Source organism: Carettochelys insculpta, unplaced genomic scaffold (assembly GCF_033958435.1).
Source record: "Carettochelys insculpta isolate YL-2023 unplaced genomic scaffold, ASM3395843v1 scaffold_0051, whole genome shotgun sequence".
NCBI lineage: Eukaryota > Metazoa > Chordata > Testudines > Carettochelyidae > Carettochelys > Carettochelys insculpta.
Genome location: NW_027439088.1, coordinates 27,158 through 53,525, shown reverse-complemented (window position 1 = coordinate 53,525; position 26,368 = coordinate 27,158). Strand labels below are relative to the sequence as shown.

The following is a 26,368-nucleotide window of genomic DNA, read 5'->3' as shown; positions in this document are numbered from 1 at the left end:
GGTACCCAGGAGGCAAGCAGGCCATTCCTGGGTGCTGGTATTCAACCCCTAATCCTTGCTCCTTTTCATCTTCTGCGTCTCGCTTTACTCAAACCCTCTGCACTTGAAAAAAAAGCCCTCCTGCGGCTTCCTCTCCCAGGGAGCGCTCCTGCGGCCGCGCTCCCCATTCAGCCGGCACTCCGCTGCCCGACAGGGGATGTCATTGCGCTGGCGCGCCGGATCGGAGCGGCCGCTCGAAGCGGCGCTGCCTGCGTGCACGTTACATTAGGCAGCCGTGCTCAGTGGAACGGAAGCGCCAGCGTGAGCTCTCGAGAGCTGCTGCTGGGAAGCCGGATGGGTTACTGTGGTAACACGCCGAAGGGAACCGGCTGAGGGGGCGGGGGGCGCGCAGACCCGGCTCAGATGAACATCGACGCTCGGAGTTTTGAAGGATAAGTCTGGAGAGAGCGCGACAGGGTTGAGCGGGGCTCTGAGAGGGCGAGACAGGACCAGTTCCGCAGCCCGGAGAGTGAAACTATTTAAAGGCAGCTGGGTCTCCAAGGTGCCCGTAACGATGTCGTTGGGGGATGTCGGCAGGCCTAGGGCAGGGCTGCACTTCCAGTAGCAGGCCGAGAGGGTAGCACCAGGCTGGGTTTAACAAGGCCGGACCCTGTGATGGCAGGTAGAGGTCCCCCCTCTCCTGGGCCTCAGTAGTTAGGGCAGGGCAATGAGAACCCCGACTTCTCCAATGCCGCCGTTTCGTCCTCCCCCTTTGGCTCGCTAGACTGTTACAGGGACGGGGCCTCCCGCTGGGTTAGGACAACAGAGCCCAGTAGCTCCTACTGCACTCATAACGATAGACTTGCTGGGAGCAGGTTATAGCCGCAGTCACACCCTTTTTTCATTTGCTGGCCCCTGAAATTTTCTGACAGCCTGCAGGCACGCCCCGCCGACCACAGGCTGAAAGCCATTGTTCTGGGGGAACAATGCTGAAAGCCATTGTTCTGGGGAAACAATGCTGAAAGCCATTGTTCTGGTCCACAGACCACAGGTTGAAAACCAGTGGGTTAGATGACACTGTGGCGAGCACAGCCCAGGTCTGGGGTGCTCGTGGCCCAGGAACAGAGGCCTGAGGTCCATCCTTCGCATGAAATGGTGAGACGGGGTCACCGCCGAGCTCTGGAGCAGAGCAGGACAAGAACCACCGGACGTCCACATCCAGAGAAGAAAGTCGCGAGGGCCAGGCCACCCCCTCGGAAAACCATCCTCCAGCAGAGCCCGTCACGCTCTGCCATGGAGCCCGCCAGGGAAACGCCAACGATGAAGACCTCAGCCAACGTGGAGAATCATAGAACTCCAGGGCTGGAAGGGACCTCAGGAGGTCACTGACTCCAGCCCTCTGCCCAAAGCAGGACCAACCCCAACGAAGTCATCCCAGCCAGGAGTATCTCAAGCTGGGACTTAAGAACCTCTCGGGATGGAGATCCCACCACCTCTCCAGGTGACACATTCCAGGGTGTCACCACCCTCCTGAGGAAATAGTTTTTCCTAATATCCAACATACGCCTTCCTCACTGTAACTTCAGCCCATTGTTCCTTGTTATGCCGTCTGTCACCACCGAGAACAGCCTCTCGCCATCCTCTTTAGAGCCCCCCTTCAGGAAGTTGAAGGCTGCTATTAAATCGCCCCTCACTCTTCTCTTCTGCAAACTAAACGCACCCAAATCCCTCAGCTTCTCCTCATCGGCCACGTGCTCCAGCCCCCGAAGCATTCTGGTTGCCCTCTCCAACATGTCCATATCCTGTCTACGTTGGGGGGCCCAGAACTGGACACAACCCTCCAGCTGGGGCTTCCCCAGTGCCAAGGAGAGGGGAACAATCACTTCTCTAGCGCTGCTGGAAATGCTCCGCCTGACGCAGCCCAATGTGCCGGTCGCCTTCTCAGCTACAAGGCCCCACTGGTGGCTCCTCTCCAGCCCCTCACCCACCGCGACCCCCAGGGCCTTTTCTGCTGCCCGGCTCCTTAGCCAGTCGGTCCCCAGCTTGGGATTCTCCCGTCCCACGGACAAGACTCTGCACTTCACCTCGTTCAACCTCATCCAATTTCTTTTGGCCCAATCCTCCACTTTGTCGAGAATCACAGAACAATAGAGCTGGAAGAGACCTGAAAAAGCCATCGAGTCCAGCCCCCTGCTCTAAGCAGGACCAAACCCATCAGATCAGCCCCGCCAGGGCTTTGTCGAGGCGAGACTTAAACACCTCCAGGGATGGAGGCTCCACTACTTCCCTGGGTCGACCATTCCAGTGCTTCCCCACCCTCCTCGTGAACAAGTTTTTCCTATTGTTCAACCTGGACCTTCCAGCCGCAACTTGAGACCATCGTTCCGTGTTCTGCCATCCGGGACCGCTGTGAACAGCCTCTCTCCAGCCTCTTTGCAACCTCCCTTCAGTAAGTTGAAGGCTGTTATCAAGTCCTCCCCTCAGTCTTCTCTTCTGCTGACTAAACAGATCCAATTCCCTCAACCTTTCTTCATAGGTCACTCTGGACTCTATTCCCGACCCTCCAACGTATCCACCTGACCCCTTAGCTTAGCGCCACCTGCAAATTAGCTGAGGGTGCAATTTGTCCCCTCCTCCAGGTCACTAATAAAGATGTTGAACAGTAGCAGCCCTAGAACCTGTCCTTGGGGCCCTCTGCACCAAATGGCCATGGACCCATTGACCACTACCCGCTGGGCCGGTTTTCTATCCACCTTCCAGTCCACGTATCCAATCCAGATCTCCTTAACTTCTGGGCGAGATCTCCTGAGGCTGACGGAGAAGAAGGCGGGGTGCTCCTGGAGCCAACGAGAAGTATTGTGTCAAGGCAGAGTGAAGAGGAGGAAACTTGCAGATGGCCTACGCTCCACAGGAGAGCAAGGGTTTAACTCAAGAACAGCCTCCCCGTCGTAGCGGGAGCAGACGACCGAACTAGTCTGCAATTAGAGCTTCGCACGTTTAAACGGGATAAGCCAGGGCGACCTGCGACAGCGCCCAGGAAGACCTCAGCAGCTTTGTCTCCCACTGGCGGAGCTGAGCCAGGCCAAACGGGGGGGAACCTGAAGGGCCCGCAGGTTTCACCGGCCTCAGCGCGACACTTAAAAATCAGACCGGAACAGTCCAGCCTAGACGAGGCCCCAGCGCTGGCCACTGGCCAAACAGCTCCTGATTTGGCACGCCCTTTGCGGTCAGGTTTGGGCCAGGTTGGGGGACACCCGGAGGCAGTGGGCCCACGCGCAGAGGCGCTCGGCTGCTGAGGTGCATGGAGCCGGGGGCTCTCGGGGAGCCAAGGGCAGGGTGGGGGAAATACCGGGCTCCTCCGGAGGGGGCGGCGGCTGGCTCGCTTCGCTGTCCGGGACCGAGGGGGCTCTCGGCGCAGGGCTTTTGCGCTGCTTTCTCTCGGGCGCCGTCCCACGCCGGCGGGCGCTCATCGTCCCCGAAGGCTCTGCGGAGGAGGTGCGATCAGCTCTTCCCACCTGCTGCCCCCTTGAGTTCCTCCCCCTTCCGCCTGCCTCCGCCCCTCGCTCCCCTCCTCCTGCACCCCCGACCTGCCCCTCACCCGCAGCCACCCCAGCAACCGCCTCCTTCAACCCGCACCCCTCGCCCACACCCCTCTGCAGCTACTCCTCCCCTTCCCCACAGCCATCCCGCCCACCTGCCCACCCCACCCCAGCCCTCCCCCTCCCCCACACCCAGCCAGCCCCTCCCCCAGCTAACCCTCCCCCCACCCAACCAGCCCCCTCCCCACAGCTAGCCCTCCCCCACCCCTCCTCACACCCAACCAGCCCCCTCCCCCACAGCTAGCCCTCCCCTCACCCCTCCTCACACCCAACCAGCCCCCTCCCCCACAGCTAGCCCGCCCCTGCCCCACACCCAACCAGTCCCCTCCCCCACAGCTAGCCCTCCCCTGCCCCACACCCAACCAGTCCCCTTCCCCACACCCAGCCAGTCCCCTTCCCCACAACAGCCCCTCCCACCTACCCAAACCCCCATAGCCACCTCTCCCACCTGCCTCACCCCACACTACCTCCCACCCCCACAGCTACACCCTCCCACCGGTCCCAACCCGACAGCTACCTCTCCCATTTGTGCCAATCCCACATCTGCCGCAACCCACACCCCAACCCCCTCCCACCAGTCCTCACCCCAACACCGACCCCCCCACACACGAGCCCTGCACCTGCACCTCCGACAGAAACTCACCTCTCCCCCACCCTGCCCTTCCCCCTCCTCCACCCCTCCCATCTGCCGCCACACGTACCCCGTCCACCCCTCCCCCTTCACCCAACCCTCCCGCCTGCTTTCCCCCTTCCTCCTGCCCCCACACCTCCCTCCTCCTCCACTCCTCCCGCCTGCCCCCACACCTAACCCTCCCCCACTCCTCCCAGGTACACCCACCCCCACCTGCCCCCAGAACTCCCCCTCCCCCACCCCTTCCACCTCCCACCCACCCCCACCCCTCCCAACTGCACCCTCCGCACTCCTCCTGCCTGCCCCTCCCTCACTCCTCCGACCTGCCCCACACCTGCCCCTCCCCCAAGGCTCCCAACTACCTCCCACCTACCCCTACCCCTCCTCCACTCCTCACACCTGCCCCTTCTCCACTCCACCCACCCGCCCCCACAACCTGCCCCTGCCCCTTCCCCACTCCTCCCACCGGCCCCCCACCTGCCCCTTCCCCACTCCTCCCACCAGCCCCCACAACCTGCCCCTGCCCCTTCCCCACTCCTCCCACCGGCCCCACACCTGCCCCTTCCCCACTCCACCCACCTGCCCCCACAACCTGCCCCTGCCCCTTCCCCACTCCTTCCACCTGCCCCCACCTCCCCTCCCCCACTCCTTCCACCTGCCCCCCACCTCCCCTCCCCCACTCCTCCCACCTGCCCCACACCTGCCTCTCCCTCACTCCTCACACCAGCTCCCCACCTCCCCCTCCCCCACTCCTCCCACCTGCCCCACACCTGCCCCTCCCTCACTCCTCCCACCTGCCCCACACCAGACCCTCCTCCACTCCTCACACCTGCCCCACACCTGCCCCTTCCCCACTCCACCCACCTGCCCCCACAACCTGCCCCTGCCCCTTCCCCACTCCACCCACCTGCCCCCACAACCTGCCCCTGCCCCTTCCCCACTCCTTCCACCTGCCCCCCACCTCCCCTCCCCCACTCCTCCCACCTGCCCCCCACCTCCCCTCCCCCACTCCTCCCACCTGCCCCACACCTGCCTCTCCCTCACTCCTCACACCGGCCCCCCCCCTCCCCCTCCCCCACTCCTCCCACCTGCCCCTCCCTCACTCCTCCCACCTGCCCCACACCTGACCCTCCTCCACTCCTCACACCTGCCCCTTCCCCACTCCACCCACCTACCCCCACAACCTGCCCCTGCCCCTTCCCCACTCCACCCACCAGCCCCCCACCTGCCCCTTCCCCACTCCACCCACCTGCCCCCACAACCTGCCCCTGCCCCTCCCCCACTCCACCCACTTGCCCCCCACCTCCCCTCCCCCACTCCACCCACCTGCCCCCACAACCTGCCCCTGCCCCTTCCCCACTCCACCCACCGGCCCCCCACCTGCCCCTCCCCCACTCCTCCCACCGGCCCCCCACCTGCCCCGCCGCCGCGCGCGCTCCGTTCCAACTCGCCCCTCCGGCCCCGCCCACCAGCCGCGTCTCCCGGGCAACCGAGCAACGGACGCCGCGGGGAGGGGCGCGCGCGCGCCGAGGACGCAGCCAATGAGGAAGGGGCGGGGCTGGGTGGGGGGGGGAGGAGCGCGCGCCGCTGGAGTGACGGTTGGCGGCAGGGGCGGGGCCGGGAGCGGGGAGGGGCGTTCGCCGCTGGAGTGACGGTTGGAGCGAGGGGAGGGAGGAGGAGAGGCGAGGGGGGGGCGGGGAGAGGCGCTGTCAATCCTCCGGAGAGAGATGCCTGATTGGAGCACCTCGAGGGGAGGCGGGGCGGGAGGGGCGAAGGGCGGGACGGGACTGAGAGGGACCTGTCAATCTCAGGCAGAGAGGCCGCTGATTGGATAACTGGGGAGAAAAGGGGCGGGAAGAAGGGGGCTCCCCAAAATCTTGGGGTGCGGGGGTGTCAGGAGGCCTTTTATGGTCTGGTCAGAGCTCTAACCGGCCCCCCTAGAGCTGGGCAGAGAACACAGGAGTCCTGGCTCCCCTCCCCCACCCGGAGAACCCAGGAGTCCGGGCCCCCCACAACCTTCAGCCCCCCACTGCCCCCCACCAGCGCTGGAGCGGGGCAGGCGCCAGTTGCTGGGGGAGGGGGCTTGTGACGGCCGTGGGGGGGAAGATGGGGGGGTACCTGGCTGTCCCCACATTGGTGGCTCTCGTGGGGGTCGGGCTTGGGGGTCCCTAGGTGGGGCAGGAGCTAACTGGGGGTGGGTGGGTGGCGCCCCCCACCTCCCTGCACCCTCCGACCCCGCAGGGCCGCACCCTGCCCCGGCAGGCGGCACCGTGGCAATGCAGCCACCTCTGGGGTGGGACGGGCCTTGTGCAGTGATGAACGAAGCGGGGGGGGGGAGGGGATTGGAAGAGTCACGCTGGGGGAGGGGAGATCCTGCCCCCCCCGCTCCCATCAGGCTGTTCCCACTCCCGTCACACCCCGTCTGCCCCCCCGCCCCAACCCCATGCTGACCTCACCGCGGCTCCAGCCAATGGGCAGGCAGGAGGAGCCAGGTGTGGGACACCCTGCTGTGACATCACCTGTTTACTTACGGTAACCGGCGACCGGTGCCAGGCAGAGGACCCCGGTGTCCGGGCCCCCCTCGTCCCCCACCAGTGAGCAGAGCCTGGGGGTGGGCAGGGACACCGCATGGTGATGGAGCCGGCGCCCCTCGAGGGGCCAGGCCCTGCCCCGTTCCCTGCCCCAGAGCCGGACAGTCCTGCCCTGGGCCGGGGGGAGCCGGCGCCCCTAGAGGGGCCAGGCCCTGTCCCATTCCCTGCCCCCTGCGCCAGCCAGTCCTGCCCCAGGCTGAGGGTAGCCAGCGACACAGGGGCCAGGCCCTGCCCCATTCCCCTGGTAACGTAGCCCTGTCTCCTCTCCCCACAGGCCATGGCCGCCCACGTGCCCCCGCCCCCCGGCCTGCCCCAGCTGCTGCGCGCTGGCGCCCGCCTCTTCTCCGGCCCGCAGGAGTCGCTGTTCACCAACATCGCGGCCTGCCGGGCCCTGGCGCTCTGCCTGCGCCCCACCTACGGGCCCCTGGGCCGCAGCAAGCTGGTGGTCGACCCCCTGGGGCGGACGCTCTACACGGCCCACGCCGGCACCATCCTGCGCTCCCTGGAGCTGGAGAACCCCGTGGCCCGGCTGCTGGCCGGCGCCAGCCAGGCCCAGGCCGAGGAGGCGGGCGACGGGGCCGGCGCGGTGGTGCTGCTGGTCGGGGCGCTGCTGGACCGAGCTGAGCAGCTGTTGCGAGCTGGGCTGCCGGCCGCTGCTGTACGGGAAGGCTACGAGGCCGCCGGGAAGGAGGCCCTTCGGCTGCTTCCCAGCCTGGCTTGCCACGGGGTGGCCGACCTGCGGGATGTGGCCGGCGTGGCTGGGGCCTTGCGGGCCGCTGTGGGCTGCAAGCTGGCCGCCCAGCAGGACTTCCTGGCCCGCCTGGTGGCCCGCGGTTGCGCGGCCGTGCTGGGCCCGGACGGCTCCTTCCAGCCGGACCACCTCCGCGTCTGCAAGGTCCCCGGGGGGGGCGTCACCGACTCCCACCTGTTGGAGGGGCTGGTCTTCCGCACCGAGGCCGAAAGCCGGCGGCACCGAGCGGAGGACGCCCCGGTCGCCGTCTACTGCTGCCCCTTCGGCTTCGCCGGCACTGAGGCCAAAGGCACGGCGCTCTTCCGGGCGGCGGGGGAGATGCAGGCCTTCGGCGATGCCGAGGAGGGGCTGCTGGAGGGGCTGGTGCGCGCCCTGGCCGAGGCGGGGGCCGCCGTGGTGGTGGCGGGCGGGCGGGTGGACCCCCTGGCCCTGCACCACGCCGACCGGCTGGGCCTGCTGGTGGTGCGCCTCGGTTCCCGGCTGGAGCTCCGGCGGCTGTGCCGGGCCGTGGGCGCCACCCCTCTCACCAGCCTGGCGCCCCCGCCGCCCGGCGCCCTGGGGCGCTGCCGGCGCGTCGAGCTGAGCGAGATCGGCGGCGCGCCCGTCGTGGTCTTCCACCAGGAAGGGGCCGCCTGCCCCCTGGCCACGCTGGTGATGCGCGGGGCGACCGAGGCCCTTCTCTGCAGCCTGGAGGAGGCCGTCACGGACGGCGTGAACGTCTACAAGGCCCTGGTGGGCGACCGCCGGCTGGTGCCCGGGGCGGGCGCCACCGAGATGGCCCTGGCGGTGCGCCTGGAAGCCCTGGCGGGGTACGCCCCCGGGCCGGAGCAGTACGGCATCCTGGAGTTCGCCCGGGCTTTGAAGACCCTGCCGGCGACGTTGGTGGAGAACGCGGGCAGGCCGGTGGCCGAGACCATGGCGGAGCTGGAGGCCCTGCACCAGCTGGGCCGGGCGAGCGTGGGCGTCCGGCCGGGCGAGGAGGGGCCCCCCACCATGGACGCGGCCCGGGAAGGGGTGCTGGAGTCCTTGGGGGTGAAGCAGGAATTCCTCCGGCTGGCCACGCACACGGCCACCACCCTGCTGGGTGTCAGCCACGTCCTGGTGGCCAAGAAGAGCGGTGGACCCAAACTCCGGGGGGACAACCCCAACTGGGACCAGGAGCCCGACGCCCTGGAGTGACCTGACCCGCTGCTGGTCCCCCCCCGCCGCCCATAATCCCCCTCAGCCACTTGAAAACAGCCGCCCCCCCACAATAAAGAGCTGCTGACGGTGTTACACAGAGTCTGCTCTCCGGGGGCAGATGGGGGGCAGGGGGCCATGGGTTGGGAGTGTGGGGCACCAGCAGGGTGGAGGGGGGGCTGGGCCAGGCTGCAGGGCTGTGGGTGGGGCACCTGCCCCCCCCCCCCGCCATGAACTGCATCCCCCGGGGGGGTGGGGACGTTGATTGGATTCCGAGGCAGCTCTAATTAAGCCCTTGATTGCATTTCCATTAAAAGCAGCTAACGAGGCTCCCAGGCCCGGCCTCCAGGCGCTCAGCACCGGGGGTGGGGGTGGGGGGGGGGAGAATCTGCTGATCTCCACTTGGGGGGCGGGGGGGGGGGGGCAGGCAGAGGGAGAATCCAGGACTGGCCCCATATGTGCCTGGAGTGGGGCTGGCACAAAATTCATCGCTGGAGCCCAGCAGGGGGTGCTCTCTGCAGCAGGCAGGGCAGGCCCCAGGGGGCGCCGTGGGGCAGGGCTCAGAAAATGCCCCCCTATATCCAGCCCGATCCGTCCCTCTGTGCCCCACACCTGCCCCGGCAAAGCCACTCTGCCCCTGAAACCTTTGGGGTGCCCCCTGGCCCAGCCCCGTGAGGAGGGGGTGGGGGCCTGGGGGTCGCGGCGCCGGTAGGGGGCTGGGAGCGGCTGGCACCGTGGGCCCAGCAATGGGGCAGCTGCTGGAGCGGTGCCTGGGGAGCAGAGCCAGCCAGCGCTGTGGGGGCCGTTCCCAGCCCCCCGCCAGCTTGGGGGGAGAGGGGCGGGAGTCATGGCCTCTGCTCTGTTTTGGGGTGCAGGGAACATCAGCCGGTGTCCCCATGCCTGTCCCCCCCAGCTCTGCCGTAGCCCTCACTCCGGCCCCTGCCCCCAGCCCTGCCTACTGGCCCCCCCCCGATCCCCCGCGCTGGCCCGGGGCTGTGGGAACTGGGGCACATTTAAGCCCCCCCCGGGGTGATTGATGGGATTTTAAATTAACACGCCATATTTTCTCTCCTGCCTTAAATGTCGTTTCCAGGGAACCTGCCCCCCGGCCCTGGCCCTGGCCCGGTCCCCCACCTGCCTGCCAGCCTGGCCTGTTTGCTGAGTGCACAGCTGGGATCTGCCTGGCCCGGCCCCACATGGCCCCAGCCCCTCTAGGGGCACTGGCTCCCCCCGGCCCAGGGCAGGACTGGCTGGCTCAGGGGCTGGGAATGGGGCAGGGCCTGGCCCCCCTAGGGGCGCCAGCTCCCCCCGGCCCAGGGCAGGACTGGCTGGCTCAGGGAGGCAGCACCTGGTTCCTCTAGGGGAACCCCAATCCCTCCCCTGTTGTGCCCTATTGCCTGCATGCTCGAACCACCAGCCCCCACTGCCCTCCCAGCGCCAGGGAGAGAACCCAGGAGTCCTGGCTCCCACCCCCTGCTCTAACCACCAGCCCCCACTGCCCTCCCAGCGCCAGGGAGAGAACCCAGGAGTCCTGGCTCCCGGCCCCCTGCTGTAACCACCAGCCCCCACTGCCCTCCTAGCGCTGGGGAGAGAACCCAGGAGTCCTGGCTCCCGCCCCCTGCTCTAACCACCAGCCCCCACTGCCCTCCTAGCGCCGGGGAGAGAACCCAGGAGTCCTGGCTCCCGGCCCCCTGCTCTGACCACCAGCTCCCACTGCCCTCCCAGCGCCGGGGAGAGAACCCAGGAGTCCTGGCTCCCGGCCCCCTGCTCTGACCACCAGCTCCCACTGCCCTCCCAGCGCCGGGGAGAGAACCCAGGAGTCCTGGCTCCCGCCCCCTGCTCTAACCACCAGCCCCCACTGCCCTCCCAGCGCCGGGGAGAGAACCCAGGAGTCCTGGCTCCCGGCCCCCTGCTCTGACCACCAGCCCCCACTGCCCTCCCAGCGCTGGGGAGAGAACCCAGGAGTCCTGGCTCCCACCCCCTGCTCTACCCACCAGCCCCCACTGCCGTCCCAGCGCCGGGGAGAGAACCCAGGAGTCCTGGCTCCCGGCCCCTGCTCTGACCACCAGCCCCCACTGCCCTCCCAGCGCTGGGGAGAGAACCCAGGAGTCCTGGCTCCCGCCCCCTGCTCTAACCACCAGCCCCCACTGCCCTCCCAGCGCCGGGGAGAGAACCCAGGAGTCCTGGCTCCCGGCCCCCTGCTCTGACCACCAGCTCCCACTGCCCTCCCAGCGCCGGGGAGAGAACCCAGGAGTCCTGGCTCCCGCCCCCTGCTCTACCCACCAGCCCCCACTGCCCTCCCAGCGCCGGGGAGAGAACCCAGGCACCCAGGCAGGGAAGGGGGGCGCTACTGCCTGCCTCTCTGGCAGGAGAAAAACGTGACCTAATTGGGGAGTGGCCCCAGGTGACCCCCAGCTGGCGGCCGGGATCTGTCGCTGGCTGAGTTAATAGCCTGGCCTATCCCTCACTAGCTTTGTGCCCCCCACATCCTTCCGAGGGGAGTGGGGCAGTGGCAGGATGCTGCAGTTCATAGGGAGGGCAGTGGGGGCTGGTGGTTAGAGCGGGGGGTGGGAGCCAGGACTCCTGGGTTCTCCCCCTGGCGCTGGGAGGGCAGTGGGGGCTGGTGGTTAGAGCAGGGGCCGGGAGCCAGGACTCCTGGGTTCTCTCCCCGGCGCTGGGAGGGCAGTGGGGGCTGGTGGGTAGAGCAGGGGGTGGGAGCCAGGACTCCTGGGTTCTCTCCCTGGCGCTGGGAGGGCAGTGGGGGCTGGTGGTTAGAGCAGGGGCCGGGAGCCAGGACTCCTGGGTTCTCTCCCCGGCGCTGGGAGGGCAGTGGGGGCTGGTGGGTAGAGCAGGGGGTGGGAGCCAGGACTCCTGGGTTCTCTCCCCGGCGCTGGGAGGGCAGTGGGGGCTGGTGGGTAGAGCGGGGGGGGGAGCCAGGACTCCTGGGTTCTCTCCCCGGCGCTGGGAGGGCAGTGGGGGCTGGTGGGTAGAGCGGGGGGGGGAGCCAGGACTCCTGGGTTCTCTCCCCCCCCCGCTGGGTGGGCAGTGGGGGTGGGGGCTCTACCCTGCCTGTAACTGGGAGCAGCACTTCCTCCCTGCAAGCGTGTTACAGGAGGCCCTTGTGTGAATGGATCTGACAGCAGCTGGCGAGGACACAGCCCCCCCGCGTCCCACTTCCCACCCCCCAGGCCGAGTGTTTCCCATGCACCATGGAGCTAATGAGGCTACATCCCCCCCAACCCCCCTGTGCATCTGGGAACAGAGACAGGCCCCCCCAGCCCTGTCACATCCAGGACCCTTGTCGGAGTGAAGCAGGGAGGTTATTTTAGGGGAAAGACGCGTGAAACTCGCTGAGAAAGGGGCCAGGACTGGCCGGCTCAGGGGCAGGGAATGGGGCAGGGCCTGGCCCCTCTAGGGGCGCCGGCTCTCCCCGGCCCAGGGCAGGACTGGCCGGCTCAGGGGGTGGGAACGGGGCAGGGCCTGGCCCCTCTAGGGGCGCCGGCTCCCCCCGGCCCAGGGCAGGACTGGCCGGCTCAGGGGGTGGGAACGGGGCAGGGCCTGGCCCCTCTAGGGGCGCCGGCTCCCCCCGGCCCAGGGCAGGACTGGCTGGCTCAGGGGGTGGGAACGGGGCAGGGCCTGGCCCCTCTAGGGGCGCCGGCTCCCCCAGCCCAGGGTGTGACTGGCCGGCTCAGGGGGTGGGAACGGGGCAGGGCCTGGCCCCTCTAGGGGCGCCGGCTCCCCCAGCCCAGGGTGTGACTGGCCGGCTCCCACCCTCATCCTCTGTCCGCCCATCTGTCCTGATCTCTGGGGAGAAGTGAATTACCCCTCCTCCATCTGGGGCTCTGGGTGGCGGCTGCCCCTCCCACCCCCCCGCCGGCCCCTCGTGCAAAGCCCCGCCCCACTGGCGGACCACCAACCGAGAGTTCCCGCCCAACCCTGGGTGGCCCCGGAGGTAGAAGGCGGGGCCTGAAATCTCTCCTCTCTCATCGCAGCCGTCACCCCCCCAGAGGCGTGAAAATCCCCTCCTCGTGAACTCACGAGGGAAACGGGGGCGGGAGCGCGACCGGGCCGAAAGAAGCACACACCTCCGGCAGCTGCACAAGAACACCTCTAATTCACGTGATTGGACAGTAAATTCCACCAACAAAGCTAAGACAGTCCCAGGTCAAAAAACCTCGTCAGAGCCCGCACAGATCCCGCCCCGCCCCTCCACGCCAGCTCGGTCACCTTGGCGCCACTTCCGCCCAAAACAGGAAGTCCCACCCAAAACAGGAAGTCCCATCTGCAAAATAGGAAGTCCCGCCTCAAAGGGGAGGTCCCGTCCACAAAACAGGAAGTCCCGCCTGGAAGAGGAGGTCCCATCCACAAAACAGGAAGTCCCGCCTATATCAGGAAGTCGCTTCCAAAAACAGGAAGTCCCGCTCTAGCCAGCGGCTTTGCTTCCGCCTCATGTCCTCTCGGGCGAGGTGTCGCGTCCGGTGTTTGCTTCTTGCTGGAGGGGGGTGGGGTGAAAAGTGAGGAGTCCACCCTCGTACCTCAATGTCTGGCCCCCCCCCAGGGGGAAATCACCTGAAAAACCCATCATGTGACACAGCTGCTCCACCCCTCCCCCCATCCCTCCTCCCCTCTGGTGCAGCCGCGGTTGGTTGGGGGGGGCGGGGGGACAGAACTGGGCCTAGGGAAGCAACTCCAAGCCCCGCCCCTCGCGGAGACGAGACCATGAGACAGAGGATGTCCATTAACCCCGTCGGTGCCAGGGCTCTCCACAGGAGGAAGTTTGCTGCGCGCCGGAGCGCTGTCTCCACTACGTCTCCAGTGCCTGAGGCCAGCTGGTCGGTGCAGGGGCAGCCCGGCCCCCTCATACTTTGTAGTAGATGTTCGCCGGGCTCTGGGGGGGCATCTCCTGGACGATGTAGACAGGGTGGCCGTAGTCCCCGCTCACCTTCTCGTAGTGGGGGCAGAAGGGGCCGTCGGACGTCCGCAGGGGGATGATGATGTCACTGGGCTCCGAGCCGTTGTTGTTCCCGCCCCCGCCGCCCCGCTTGGGGCTGCTCAGGCTGCTCAGCGAGAGCGGCGGGTGGTGACTCTTGCTCTGCTTGGCCCGGCGCCGCCGCCAGCAGAGGCCCACTGTCACGCCCGCTGCCACCAGCACCAGGAAGGAGGCGCCCCCAGCCGCCCCGGCCACCACCGGCACGTTGGAAGGGGGCAGGGGCCCGTTGGCGCCCCCCGCCGGGCCAGTCGTGTTCCCAGCGCCTGCGGGGGAGAGAGGGAGAGCTCAGGGCAGAGAACCCAGGAGTCCTGGCTCCCACCCCCCCTGCTCTACCCACCAGCCCCCACTGCCCCCCAGTGCCAGGGAGAGAACCCAGGAGTCCTGGCTCCCACCCCTGCTCTACCCACCAGCCCCCACTGCCCCCCAGTGCCAGGGAGAGAACCCAGGAGTCCTGGCTCCCACCCCTGCTCTACCCACCAGCCCCCACTGCCCCCCAGTGCCAGGGAGAGAACCCAGGAGTCCTGGCTCCCACCCCCTGCTCTAACCACCAGCCCCCACTGCTCCCCAGTGCCAGGGAGAGAACCCAGGAGTCCTGCCCCCTGTCCCGGTGGCAGCTGGCTGATGGGCTGGGACCTTCCTGTCTGTCACAGCCGGTTACCGATCCTAATTGCCTCACTGACACCTTGCCAGCCCCGGACACCTGGGTCCCTCGGAGCTGTCAGCCTCCATTAGCCTCAAGGCCAGAGAACCCCACAGCCGGGGCAGGAGGGGGCAGCTCAGCCCCCCACTCCTGCCCCACAGCCCCTGCTGGCTCGGTGCCCCTGGGTGGGGACATAGAGCAGAGTGACTGGAGCTGGGGTGGGGGTGGGGGTGGGGACCAGGACCCGGACTCCTGGGTTCTCTCCCCGGCTGTGTGTGGCTGGGGCAGTGGGGGACCAGAAGCCCAGCGTGGTGAGGGTGTGGGGCCAGGCCCCCCCCAATCCTGGGGCGCAGGGGAGTTCCGTACCTGGGATGGCCTCCTGGCCAGGCTGTGCACCCCCTGGCCTGCCGCGCTCCTTGTCGGGGGGCAGCTCCGGCCCCGATTTCCGGGTCTTGGAGCCGCTGCTGGGATCTGGGGGGGCAGAGAGAGAAGCGGGGGGGAGGGGCAAGGGGCCCCCGGGGTCAGGAATTCCCCCACCACCTCGGCCGCAGCACCAGCCCACCCAGGAGAGGACGCTGCTTGCCAGGGGTGGCTATGGGGCACGGCCTCCCAGCCCTGCCGGTGCCCCCCACTCCCGCCCCACAGCCCTGCTGGGGAAGGGGTGCATTGGGCTTCCCTAGGCTGTGGGTCAGACACTGTAGCTGGGCGTTCAGGTGAGAACTCGAGCTGGATTTTGCACCTCTAGCTCCGACTCCCCCCAGCTCCAATCATGCAGAGCTAATTAGCTCGGCGGAGGGTCTCAGCGGGAATCAGCCAAATCAACGCAGATGGGAGCAAGGCCGAGAACCCAGGAGTCCTGGCTCCCGGCCCCCTGCTCTAACCACCAGCCCCCACTGCCCTCCCAGCGCCGGGGAGAGAACCCAGGAGTCCTGGCTCCCGGCCCCCTGCTCTAACCACCAGCCCCCACTGCCCTCCCAGCGCCGGGGAGAGAACCCAGGAGTCCTGGCTCCCGGCCCCTGCTCTACCCACCAGCCCCCACTGCCCTCCCAGCGCCGGGGAGAGAACCCAGGAGTCCTGGCTCCCAGCCCCTGCTCTACCCACCAGCCCCCACTGCCCTCCCAGCGCCGGGGAGAGAACCCAGGAGTCCTGGCTCCCACCCCCTGCTCTAACCACGAGCCCCCACTGCCCTCCCAGCGCCGGGGAGAGAACCCAGGAGTCCTGGCTCCCGGCCTCCTGCTCTACCCACCAGCCCCCACTGCCCTCCCAGCGCCGGGGAGAGAACCCAGGAGTCCTGGCTCCCGGCCCCCTGCTCTAACCACGAGCCCCCACTGCCCTCCCAGCGCCGGGGAGAGAACCCAGGAGTCCTGGCTCCCGGCCCCCTGCTCTGACCACCAGCCCCCACTGCCCTCCCAGCGCCGGGGAGAGAAGCCAGGAGTCCTGGCTCCCATCCCCTGCTCTAACCACCAGCCCCCACTGCCCTCCCAGCGCCGGGGAGAGAACCCAGGAGTCCTGGCTCCCGGCCCCCTGCTCTGACCACCAGCCCCCACTGCCCTCCCAGCGCCGGGGAGAGAACCCAGGAGTCCTGGCTCCCGGCCCCCTGCTCTGACCACCAGCCCCCACTGCCCTCCCAGCACCGGGGAGAGAACCCAGGAGTCCTGGCTCCCAGCCCCATCACTGCCCCCTGGCACCCATGTTCTGACTTACGCTGCCCCACTCTCAGGATGACTCTCATGCCCTTCGACAGGCAGGCGCCACCCTTCAGGTTCTCCAGGCCCTCCTTGGTCCCATCCGAGGTGGCTGTGGGGAGAGAAAGGAGGTCAGAGCCAGAGCCGACAGTGCTGTGGGGCAGGGAGCCCGGCAGGCAGGGCTGGCCTCAGGGCGCCATGGGGCGCACTCCCTGAGCTGGGGGCTGGGGTGAACAGCCCCTGTGTACCGGAACCGGTGTGCCTTAGGTTGGGGGGGGTGGCAGCCTGTGCTGGGGGCTGCCTGTATTTGTGCGGAGACATCGTGCGAGGGGATATCACACCTGTAGTGCAACGGGGGCGACACCACAGAGATCCGACCTGCCCTCCCACTGCCTCTGTGCTGACCACCAGTCCCTGCTGCCCCCCCAGCGCCGGGGAGAGAACCCAGGAGTCCTGGCTCCCACCCCCTGCTCTACCCACCAGCCCCACTGCCCTCCCAGCACCAGGGAGAGAACCCAGGAGTCCTGGCTCCCGCCCCCCTGCTCTAACCACCAGCCCCCACTGCCCTCCCAGCGCCGGGGAGAGAACCCAGGAGTCCTGGCTCCTGCTCTAACCACCAGCCCCACTGCCCTCCCAGCGCCGGGGAGAGAACCCAGGCGTCCGAGCGGAATGCGTGCCGGGCTGGCTGGCTGCGGCAGGTGCCCGGGGGCGCTGGCAGGCCTGGCCGTCACCGCAGCTTAGCCACGCATGGCTGATCCCTTTCACAGCCCCAAGCCCTCCCCCACAGACCGCACCTCCCCATTAGGCCCCCCCAACCTGTCTCCCTGCCCCCAGGTCCTGGCCAGAGATCCCCCAGGACAGAGACAGCCCCGCCCAAACAGAACAACAGCCCAAAGTGCCCTGAGACCCCAGCACACCACCAGGCCCTGGCACCGAGACGTGCCCACCTCTGGGGCGGGGTGGCCGGTGACACGGGGACCCCTCGCCCAGCGCGCCAGCTCTGGGGCAGGGCGGCCGGTGACACGGGGACCCCTCGCCTGGCACTGAGATGCGCCCAGCTCTGGGGTGGGGCGGCTGGTGACACGGGGACCCCTCACCCAGCGCCGAGATGCGCCCAGCTCTGGGGCAGGTGATGCCAATCCCTCCACCAAGAGCCCCCCCCTTTGTCACACGGGTGGGGCAGCCGCTCTGGGGGGGCAGCTGTTGCCAGGGCACGGAGGTAGCTGTTTTGTCAGGAGACAGTTGCCATAGTGATGGCGGGGGGAGGTTGGAGCTGCCCCTCCGGGCCCCCATCCCCCTCTCCCCCAGCTGATTCTGGCCTGCCCCTCCCCCCTCCTGCCCCCTTCCCCCCCATGACCCAGATGTCAGAAACATCAACCGCTGGATTTCAAAAGAGAAAATCTCCCAGAGCCACCGCTAGGCTGCAGGGAGGGGGAGGGCTGCTCAGCCGAGCCCGCCAGACTCACACGCGGGTGTGCACTCTTGCACGCTCGCACGAACCCGTGCACCGGGGTTGAGCCCTTTCGGGGGCGGGGGCAGGGGCACTGTCTGCGTGCGGGAGCCAGTGTGGGCCAGTGCGAAAGCGTGCGACACCCCTGGGGGGCACGGAAAGGGGAGGTTGGCGGTGTGAGCGTGCAAGACACGGTCTGGGGGCGTGCGAGGGGCAGAAGGCCTGTGCGGCGTGCAACATGAGGGCGCTGTTTACTACAGGCAGGTGTGAGGGAGCAGATGTCCTTGTGCTACGTCTGCAAGGCACCTAGTGAGCGTGCGAGGGAGTGAATCAGCACACGGTGAGTGTTCAATTCACCACCAGAGTGTGCAAGAGAGCCGGTTGCTTTGTGTGTGCCAGCTGGAGCAAGCGTGCCAGGGTACTTGTGGAGGCTCGAGTCTGTGAAGCGTGCACAAGAGCCTTTCACGTGTGTGCAAGGGCCCAGTTGTGTCAGGGTCTCAACCTTCCCGTGTGTGCAACAGCGTGGGAAAACGGATGGTGTGCAAAGGTGTCCTGCACAGTGGGTGTGCAAACGAGGTCCGTGCAAGGGTGGGGATGAGGCACTTCTGAGAGAAGTGGCTGAGTGTGCAAGGGAGTGAGTGTGCTCTGAAGGCCGAGCACAGAATGGGCATGCAACTGCGAGCAGAGAGACACGTGTGCCCTGTTTCTTTGCACACGTGCCACCCGTGTGTCCTGAAAGTGCACGTCCCCTTGCACGAGTATTGGCACCTCCTCGCACAATCGTGCCCTTGCACAACTTGCTCAGGCACACTCACCACTTTGGCTTGCACAAGGCTCTATGCCTCCCCCCTCTGGGCTCTTGCACGCCTAGTGCTTGCACCTGCCACGAGCTCCCCCACAAAGCCACCTTCCACAAGCACACCAGTCTGTGCCCAAACACCGAGTGCTGGGGGGAGGCGTGGGGCAGGACTGAGGGGCACCAGCAGACCTGAGGGGAATGGACAGGGCAGGGAAAGACGCACTTCATCCAGCACTGAGATGCGCCCACCTCTGGGGCGGGATGGCCAGTGGCACAGGGACCCCTCACTTCCACTAAGCCTCTGCTTTCTTTGAAGAGGCTAATATATCAACCCCAACACAGATACAGGTTCCCCGCTGCCCTCCGGGCTGCCACTGCCCCCCCGCTCTAACCACCAGCCCCCACTGCCCTCCCAGTGCCGGAGAGAGAACCCAGGAGTCCTGGCTCCCACCACCAGCCCCCACTGCCCTCCCAGCACCGGGGAGAGAACCCAGGAGTCCTGGCTCCCAGCCCCCCCTGCTCTAACCACCAGCCCCCACTGCCCTCCCAGCGCCAGGGAGAGAACCCAGGCGCCCGGGCACTCACTGATGATGTAATACTCCTGGTTGCTGCGGAACTCGTGGCCCCAGAGGTTGGGGCTGTACTCCTGGAACTTGATGGTGAATCGCACGTCACTCTCAGGTCGGTCGCACGTCAGCAGCAGGTTCGGGGCGCGGACGATCTCGCAGGCCCGGGCCTGCTCAGCCGGCACCAGGTACAACTTGTAGAATTCGTAGTCCTCCGTAGAGAAAGGGCCGGGTGGGAGGGAGCGGGGGCAGATCAGGTCCAGCCGGTCGCCGATCTGGGGGTACAGGACGTAGCCCCCCGCTGCCTGGAACCTGTGGGAACGGGACGTGAGAGAGGGGACACCTTGCCCCATTCCCTGCCCCCCTGAGCCAGACAGTCCTTGCCCTGGGGTTGGGGGCAGCTGGTGCCCCCAGAGGGGACAGGCCCCTGCCCCATTTCCTTCCCCCCGAGCCAGCCAGACCCTGTCCTGGGGTGGGGCAGCTGGTTTCACAGGGACCCCTTGCACGGCACTGACATGCGCCCACCTCTGGGGCAGGGCGGCGAGTTACCTCAACCTTAAGGGAACTGACTCTGCCTCTCCATCACATTAGATAGAATTCAACAGATCCCCTCCAGCCACTGCCCCCCAGTGACCTCTCTGCTTTCTCTCTCTCCCAGCTGCACCCAGCCCACAGCCCTAATCCAAGGCCTGGATCAATCAGATGTGTCTTCACGAGAGCCTCACGGATTTTTTCACGGAGGGGCACGCGAGGCTGTGTCGCCCATGGGTGTTCAAAAATGGCCTCTTTCGTCCAGCCAGCGGCCGTAGATTCGTATGGACTGGAGAGGGCTGAATGTTTCTCACTTCTGAATTTAGTTAGCGGACGTCTATTTTAAACCAGTGAGGCAGCGTCACCAGGCCTTGACACCTCTGTGTGGTGCTGTACTCAGCGGAGGCCGCTTTGCAGCAGCCGCGCTCCGCCCCAGAAGCAGCTGCCTCCCAGCCCCGATTGGACCCATGGGGGCAGGGGTTGTGCGTGAAAGGTTTTTGGTGACTACACACCAACCTGACCTCCCGACTCCGATCCGTTTTCCTCCCGGCCGTGAAAATATTCACCACGGATCATTTGAGACAAGCACAGACTCGGGGTGCCCCAGGAGGGAGAGATTCAGCTGCCAGATTAGCCAAGCACCCCCACCCAGCAGTGTGTGTTTTCTATGGTAGTGCGCATCTATACAGGCACCAGAAAAAATTTATTCTGCAGTCGAACAGGCTAAAAATAAGGGCGGGGGGGGGAACACCGGCTGGATCGCGTATGCTTCCAGCAGCTCCTTTAATAAGAGAAAAGCATTTTCATCACTTACGAGCGAAGTCGGGGGAAAAACCCGCACCGAGGAAGCTACTCATGTTAGGTCCTGTCTATCCCGCCCACCCACCCCCAGGAGTTTTCCTAGGGGCTTCAAAGCTGGGGAGCCGAGATTCCCACTTTAAAACACATTTGAGGTTTACGCTCATCCCAAAAAAATCAGCCGCCGCCTCCCCCGTGGCTTTGGTGGTGAAAATCTTCACCCCCCTGCCAAGATGGGAATATTTGAGCCGTGGGATAACCACAGAGGGAGATGCAGGAAACCACGTGGGTTCTGGCTTCGGTCCCCACTGACGCCGCAGGGTGTCCCACAGCTGGCGTTCCCTGTGGACTGAGACGCCCTGACCCCCCCGCCTCAGCCCCAGCCCCACCCTATGGAAGAGTTCACCCCCTCCCCTGCACCCGCCCGCCTGCCTCAACCCACAGCCCTGCCTGCACCCCTCTTTTTGAGCCCCACCCTGGCACCTTGGAGGACCCCACGAAATCCAAGCGCTCCAGGCAACATTTCCATTACGCTTTCCTGTCCTTGTGTCGAATGCATTTTTTTTCTGGGCACCCCGGCGTGCGCACCACCCGTAGCCACACGCCCTGATGTGGCCCCCCGCCCCGCCCCCGGCGACACTCTGCATGGGCTCGCTTTATGGGGAACCCTGGCCCCAGAAAAGGGAAGCCAGGACTGACTCGGGTGGCTGCACAGCTGAGTTCCACACCCCCACGCCGGCAGCGTGTTTCTCTGGGCAACGCTCATCCTCGGCAAAAGATGAGCAGGGAGAGTGCGGCCCGCCAAGGAGATTAGGGGATTTAGAAGCCTGTTCGCCCAAGGGATTCAGACACCTTGCTCCTGCCGACTATTCCATGCCAGGCCTGAAGTGTCTATGGGCCGGGGCGTGGAGGGAAGATTTTTTTGCACCAGCCGATCAACCTGTTCTGAAAAAGAAAACAGCCTCGCTTGTGTTGTTTAAACCATCCTTCAGGGACACCTCCCCCCTAGAAAAAGGCGGCCGAGGTGCCCCCAACGCCCCTCTTCCAGGATGGGTGAGGAGAGGCCCTGGGAAGCCGGCACCCCTTTTTTTCAGGGCGTGTGAGCAAGAAAACGATTGAGCCAAATAGCTCCATTAGTGGCGATAGGTGTTTGTTGCTAGGATGCGCTGCCATCGCAGCGTTTATGAATCACGGCTCAGCCCTTCCGCGCCGCCACCGAACTCCCCGAAAACACCGGCGCTTTCCCACGGCGGCGGCGGGGGGGGGGGGGCGGGTTTCGACAAAGCCTGCAGGGGAGCGATCGCGCAAATTGTGCAGGGCGCAATGGGTCCGGCGACTTGTGGGTCGAGAGATCGGCAGGCGACTCAGGCCCTTTGGCGCTCAGATCTCCGTGGGCAGAGGCCGCAGGAGGGTGATGAAAATTTCTGCCAGCCGCCGCGTCCCCCCCTCCCAGCTCCCAGAGCCACACAGCGCAACCCAAGGCAAATTCACGCCCCCCCCCAAAAAAAAACCATTCTTCCACAGTAAGATAAATCACACATCACCCATTTCAAAGGGGAGACACTTTCCCGACTTTAAGAAGTCGCAGCTACAAAGCGCCGCTCAACCCACACCTGGGCAGGCAGTGACACCGGCAGAAAGCACCACAACAAGGCGCCCGGTGGCACCTCGCAGGTTTCTTTGGGCGTCATCTTTTGTGGGTGGGGGAAAAGAAAAAGCCCTTTGTCAGTGCTACACACACACACACACACACACACGTGTCAGTGCTACACACACACACACACCATGAAGGCACCAGAGAGGAACTTTTAAACCGGGAAGAAGTGGCACTTTTAACGACCAGGCTCGACGTTCAGGTGCTGCGGGGGGGCGGCTTGATTTTTTGGGTGTCGCTCCGGGGGAAGGCGGCCAACCCTTGGGCCGTTTAAAAAGCCACCCTGCTCCGGTTGGCCTCGCCAAAGAGGGGGTGTTTACACCCCCAAATAAGCCCTGGAAAGAGAGACGGTTCGAAACAGGGTTGATTTCTCCAGGCCGAGCTCAGCCGTGCTAGAGGCCATGCCAAATTCACACGCCTCACCTCTCGGAGACAGAGGCCGGCCCCACACCGCCACGCCCTGGCAGCTGGCCCAGCTCACCTTCCCCGTGACAGGGCAGATTTCGAACGAACTCATCGAAAAAAAGAGCCCCCAAGGCCGCCCCGGGTCTTTGTCGGGGTCTGAAGTTTTGGTGGAAATAAAAGACCCTTCTAGATTGGGGGGGTACAATGGTTCGTTGGAGGGGGAGGTTTCTCCCCATCTCAGCTGCCCCCAAAAAGAGTTCGGGGGGGGGGGGGGCCTGTTCATGGGGTGAAAGAAACTTTTTCCAAGAGGGTTAGACTTCAGATCGGGGAGAGGGAAACGGACGCTGACACCTGGAAGTGACTAGAGGGGGAAGGAATAGAACCCAGGAGTCCTGGCTCCCAGCCCCCTGCTCTAACCACCAGCCCCCACTGCCCTCCCAGCGCTGGGGAGAGAACCCAGGAGTCCTGGCTCCCAGCCCCCTGCTCTAACCACCAGCCCCCACTGCCCTGGGGAGAGAACCCAGGAGTCCTGCCTCCCACCCCCCCACCCTGCACCCCAATGAAACCCAACCCTCCACTGCAAACTCAGGGTGTTCCCCCGTGCTCTAACCACCAGCCCCCACTGCCCTCCCAGCGCTGGGGAGAGAACCCAGGAGTCCTGGCTCCCGGCCCCCTGCTCTAACCACCAGCCCCCACAGCCCTGGGGAGAGAACCCATGAGTCCTGGCTCCCGGCCCCCTGCTCTAACCACCAGCCCCCACAGTGCTGGGGAGAGAACCCAGGAGTCCTGGCTCCCGGCCCCCTGCTCTAACCACCAGCCCCCACAGTGCTGGGGAGAGAACCCAGGAGTCCTGGCTCCCGGCCCCTGCTCTAACCACCAGCCCCCACTGCCCTCCCAGCGCTGGGGAGAGAACCCAGGAGTCCTGCCTCCCACCCCCCAACCCTGCACCCCAATGAAACCCAACCCTCCACTGCAAACTCAGGGTGCCCCCCCCCCACTGCCCAAACCCAAGGCTTACTTCTTGTTGGCGGTATTCCAGTAGATCGGCTCCAGGCTCCCGGCCGAGATAATCCACAACTCCAGCCAGGCGAACAGCAGCCCGACGTACACCCGAAGCCAGGCCGCCCCCCGAGACATGGCTACGCCAGGCAGGGCTCCCCCTTTTCCCGCCGGCCGCCGCTCTCCATCCGACCCCCCTCCCCGAAGTTCCGGGAAGGGGGTCGCGCAACTCCCAGCCTGGAGCCGCCGGTTGCTCCGCCGGCCGGAAAGTTTGCGAGCTGGGGCGCGCTGGGGGTAAAACGCGCATCCACGCGCGGCCTGCGCCGGGAAAATCGGCCCGGCTTCTCCCCTGCGCCTGGCGGGTTCAGCTTCCCGGCAGCACGCCGACATAAGAGAGGGCAGGCGAGCGGCTGGCGTTCGGGCCGGCTCCCCCGCGGGAATTTTTATTGTCTGGCGCGAGACTTAGGGGGGCCTTTTTTTTCCTCGCGACTCGGGCCTGAGTTGAACTCCGGCGAGAAGGCCAGAGAATAGGAGTCGGTGCAGGGGAGGAGCGGAGGCGGCGGGGAAGGGGGGGACGGTGAAAGCCGGGGTGGATGTGAAAAAGTGGAGGAAAAGCGAGAAAGACACGGGGGGGGCCCCCCGCGCACAGAGGCGGGGATCTGGAGCCTGGACAGGCGGGAAGATATGGAAGCAGGAATCAGGTATTGAAAGGCGAGGCAGAGCGCAGAGGAAAAACCAGGCCAGCCTGCTGCAGACGTGAGCGGTGGCGAGCGCCTCGGTCCGCCTGCATCGCCCCCCCCCAAGCCTGGCCAGCAGGAAGCCTCAGCTGGCCGGGGCAGAAGGGGAGCCAGAAGAGTTTGGCTGGTGAAATGGGGGCGGGGGTGTTGGAAGGGGACAGATGCGCCCATTGCGCGGAACAGGACCGCAGAGGGCGAGGCCGGTGTTGGGATTTATTTGCCCAAGGGCTGGGTTGAGCCCGGAAACGAGCCACTGTCGTTTGTGTTGGAGCTGGGGGTGGGTGCACGTGGCGGGCTCAGCGGCAGGAAGGAAAGGCTGGCGGGGTCCAAGGGGCTTCATGGGGGATGGGAGGACTGAGGCAGCCCAGGAGGGAAGGGGTGTCCCCCTCCTCAGGCAAGCTGGAGTCGGTGCTGGTGCACGTCCGGGCACAGGGAAAAAATTATTCTGCACCTGCGTGGAACAGATGAGGGAACGCTGGGGGGGGTTGAAAGTGAGTGACACCCCAGACAGGGGTTCTCTGCTCTAACCACCAGCCCCCACTGCCCTCCCAGCGCTGGGGAGAGAACCCGGGAGTCCTGGCTCCCACCCCCTGCTCTAACCACCAGCCCCCACTGCCCTCCCAGCGCCGGGGAGAGAACCCAGGAGTCCTGGCTCCCACCCCCTGCTCTAACCACCAGCCCCCACTGCCCTCCCAGCGCCGGGGAGAGAACCCGGGAGTCCTGGCTCCCACCCCCTGCTCTAACCACCAGCCCCCACTGCCCTCCCAGCGCCGGGGAGAGAACCCGGGAGTCCTGGCTCCCAGCCCCTGCTCTAACCACCAGCCCCCACTGCCCTCCCAGCGCCAGGGAGAGAACCCAGGAGTCCTGGCTCCCAGCCCCTGCTCTAACCACCAGCCCCCACTGCCCTCCCAGCGCCGGGGAGAGAACCCGGGAGTCCTGGCTCCCGCCCCCTGCTCTAACCACCAGCCCCCACTGCCCTCCCAGCGCAGGGGAGAGAACCCAGGAGTCCTGGCTCCCAGCCCCTGCTCTAACCACCAGCCCCCACTGCCCTCCCAGCGCCAGGGAGAGAACCCAGGAGTCCTGGCTCCCACCCCCTGCTCTAACCACCAGCTCCCACTGCCCTCCCAGCGCCGGGGAGAGAACCCAGGAGTCCTGGCTCCCACCCCCTGCTCTAACCACCAGCCCCCACTGCCCTCCCAGCGCCGGGGAGAGAACCCAGGCGTCCGAGTCTAGGGGGCACTGTGGGGCAGGGAGTGGGGTGGGGGCTCTGCCAGTGTCACTCTCCCCTGGCACTCAGGGCTGGAGCTTGGGGGGCAGGACTGGGGGTTCGGTGGGGCGCGGGGGGGGTAGGGTATTTGCCCAGTGCAAACAAAGGCAAGTCAGAGTCAGCCCCAGCCACCAGGACTGGGGTAACCGGCAGCTCCCCCAAAGCTGCCCTCTCCCACCCCAGCACATCCTGTGCAGAGAGCATGGCCCCCACCCCTGCCAGCCCCACAGCTCCTGGGGGCAGCCATTCTGTCCCCCCACTAGCCGTGACGTACAGCTCTGGCCGAGAAAGGTGTGAGATTCAGGCAAGCGCAGACAGGCGCCGGCGGGGACGTGAGGGGCCTGCTGAAAGCAAGGGCTGGGGGGGTGGGAAAAACCAGGGAATTAAAGCTCCTTCTGGTGGGTTGGCTTGCTGGGCGTCATGTGTCATAGCCCCTATACTGCTGTGGTGAGGAGGGAGATTCCCCAATGGAGCTGCCACCCCTTTCAAGGCTAAGATTGGCCAACCCCTTCTTCGGCTTTCATGGTCAAGCGGTCGAGGACCAAAAAACCCCAAACTATACTGACCCCGGAACAACAAAATCGCATGGTGGAAGTAGACCCTACAATAATACATCAGCAGGGCTTTTCAACGCATGACCTGGGCGTGGCTTTGCTATTGTAGGGTCTACCAGGAGCGGTAGCTTCATACATGGCTTCGTTATTGTCGGGTCTACTGGAAGCACTGGCTTCAGACGTGACTTCTTTATTGTACGGTAAAGCGGCAGAGCTGGCTTCGTACGTGGCTTTGTTCTTGTAGGGTCTACTGGAAGCACTGACTTCATATGAGGCTTTGTTATTATAGGGTCTACTGGAAGCGCTGACTTCGTACATGGCTTTGTCATCATAGGGTCTACCAAAAACACTAGCTTCATATGAGGTTTTGTTATTGTAGGGTCTACCGGAAGCGCTGATTTCGTAGGTGCCTTTGTTATTGTAGGGTCTACTGGAAACACCGGCTTCATACAAGGCTTTGTTATTGTAGGGTCAACTGGAAATGCTGATTTCGTAGGTGCCTTTGTTATTGTAGGGTCTACCGGAAACACTGGCTTCATACAAGGCTTTGTTATTGTACGGTC

The 26,368-nt window shown here is 65.9% G+C and overlaps 1 protein-coding gene and 1 pseudogene across 1 annotated transcript; one reads left to right on the top strand and one right to left on the bottom strand.

The window, feature by feature from the left end:
• Nucleotides 1-3,240: 3,240 nt before the first annotated feature.
• LOC142006347 (T-complex protein 1 subunit theta pseudogene) lies at nt 3,241-8,784 on the top strand (annotated as a pseudogene).
• A 4,060-nt stretch (nt 8,785-12,844) lies between these two features.
• EFNB3 (ephrin B3) lies at nt 12,845-23,814 on the bottom strand. Its single transcript, XM_074983202.1, has 5 exons — nt 23,267-23,814; nt 18,880-19,172; nt 16,065-16,157; nt 14,727-14,831; nt 12,845-13,983 (listed from the first exon to the last, which is right to left on the bottom strand). Exons 1-5 carry the CDS (start codon nt 23,635-23,637, stop codon nt 13,589-13,591), a joined length of 1,257 nt encoding a protein of 418 aa, XP_074839303.1. The 5' UTR covers nt 23,638-23,814; the 3' UTR covers nt 12,845-13,588.
• Nucleotides 23,815-26,368: the final 2,554 nt, after the last annotated feature.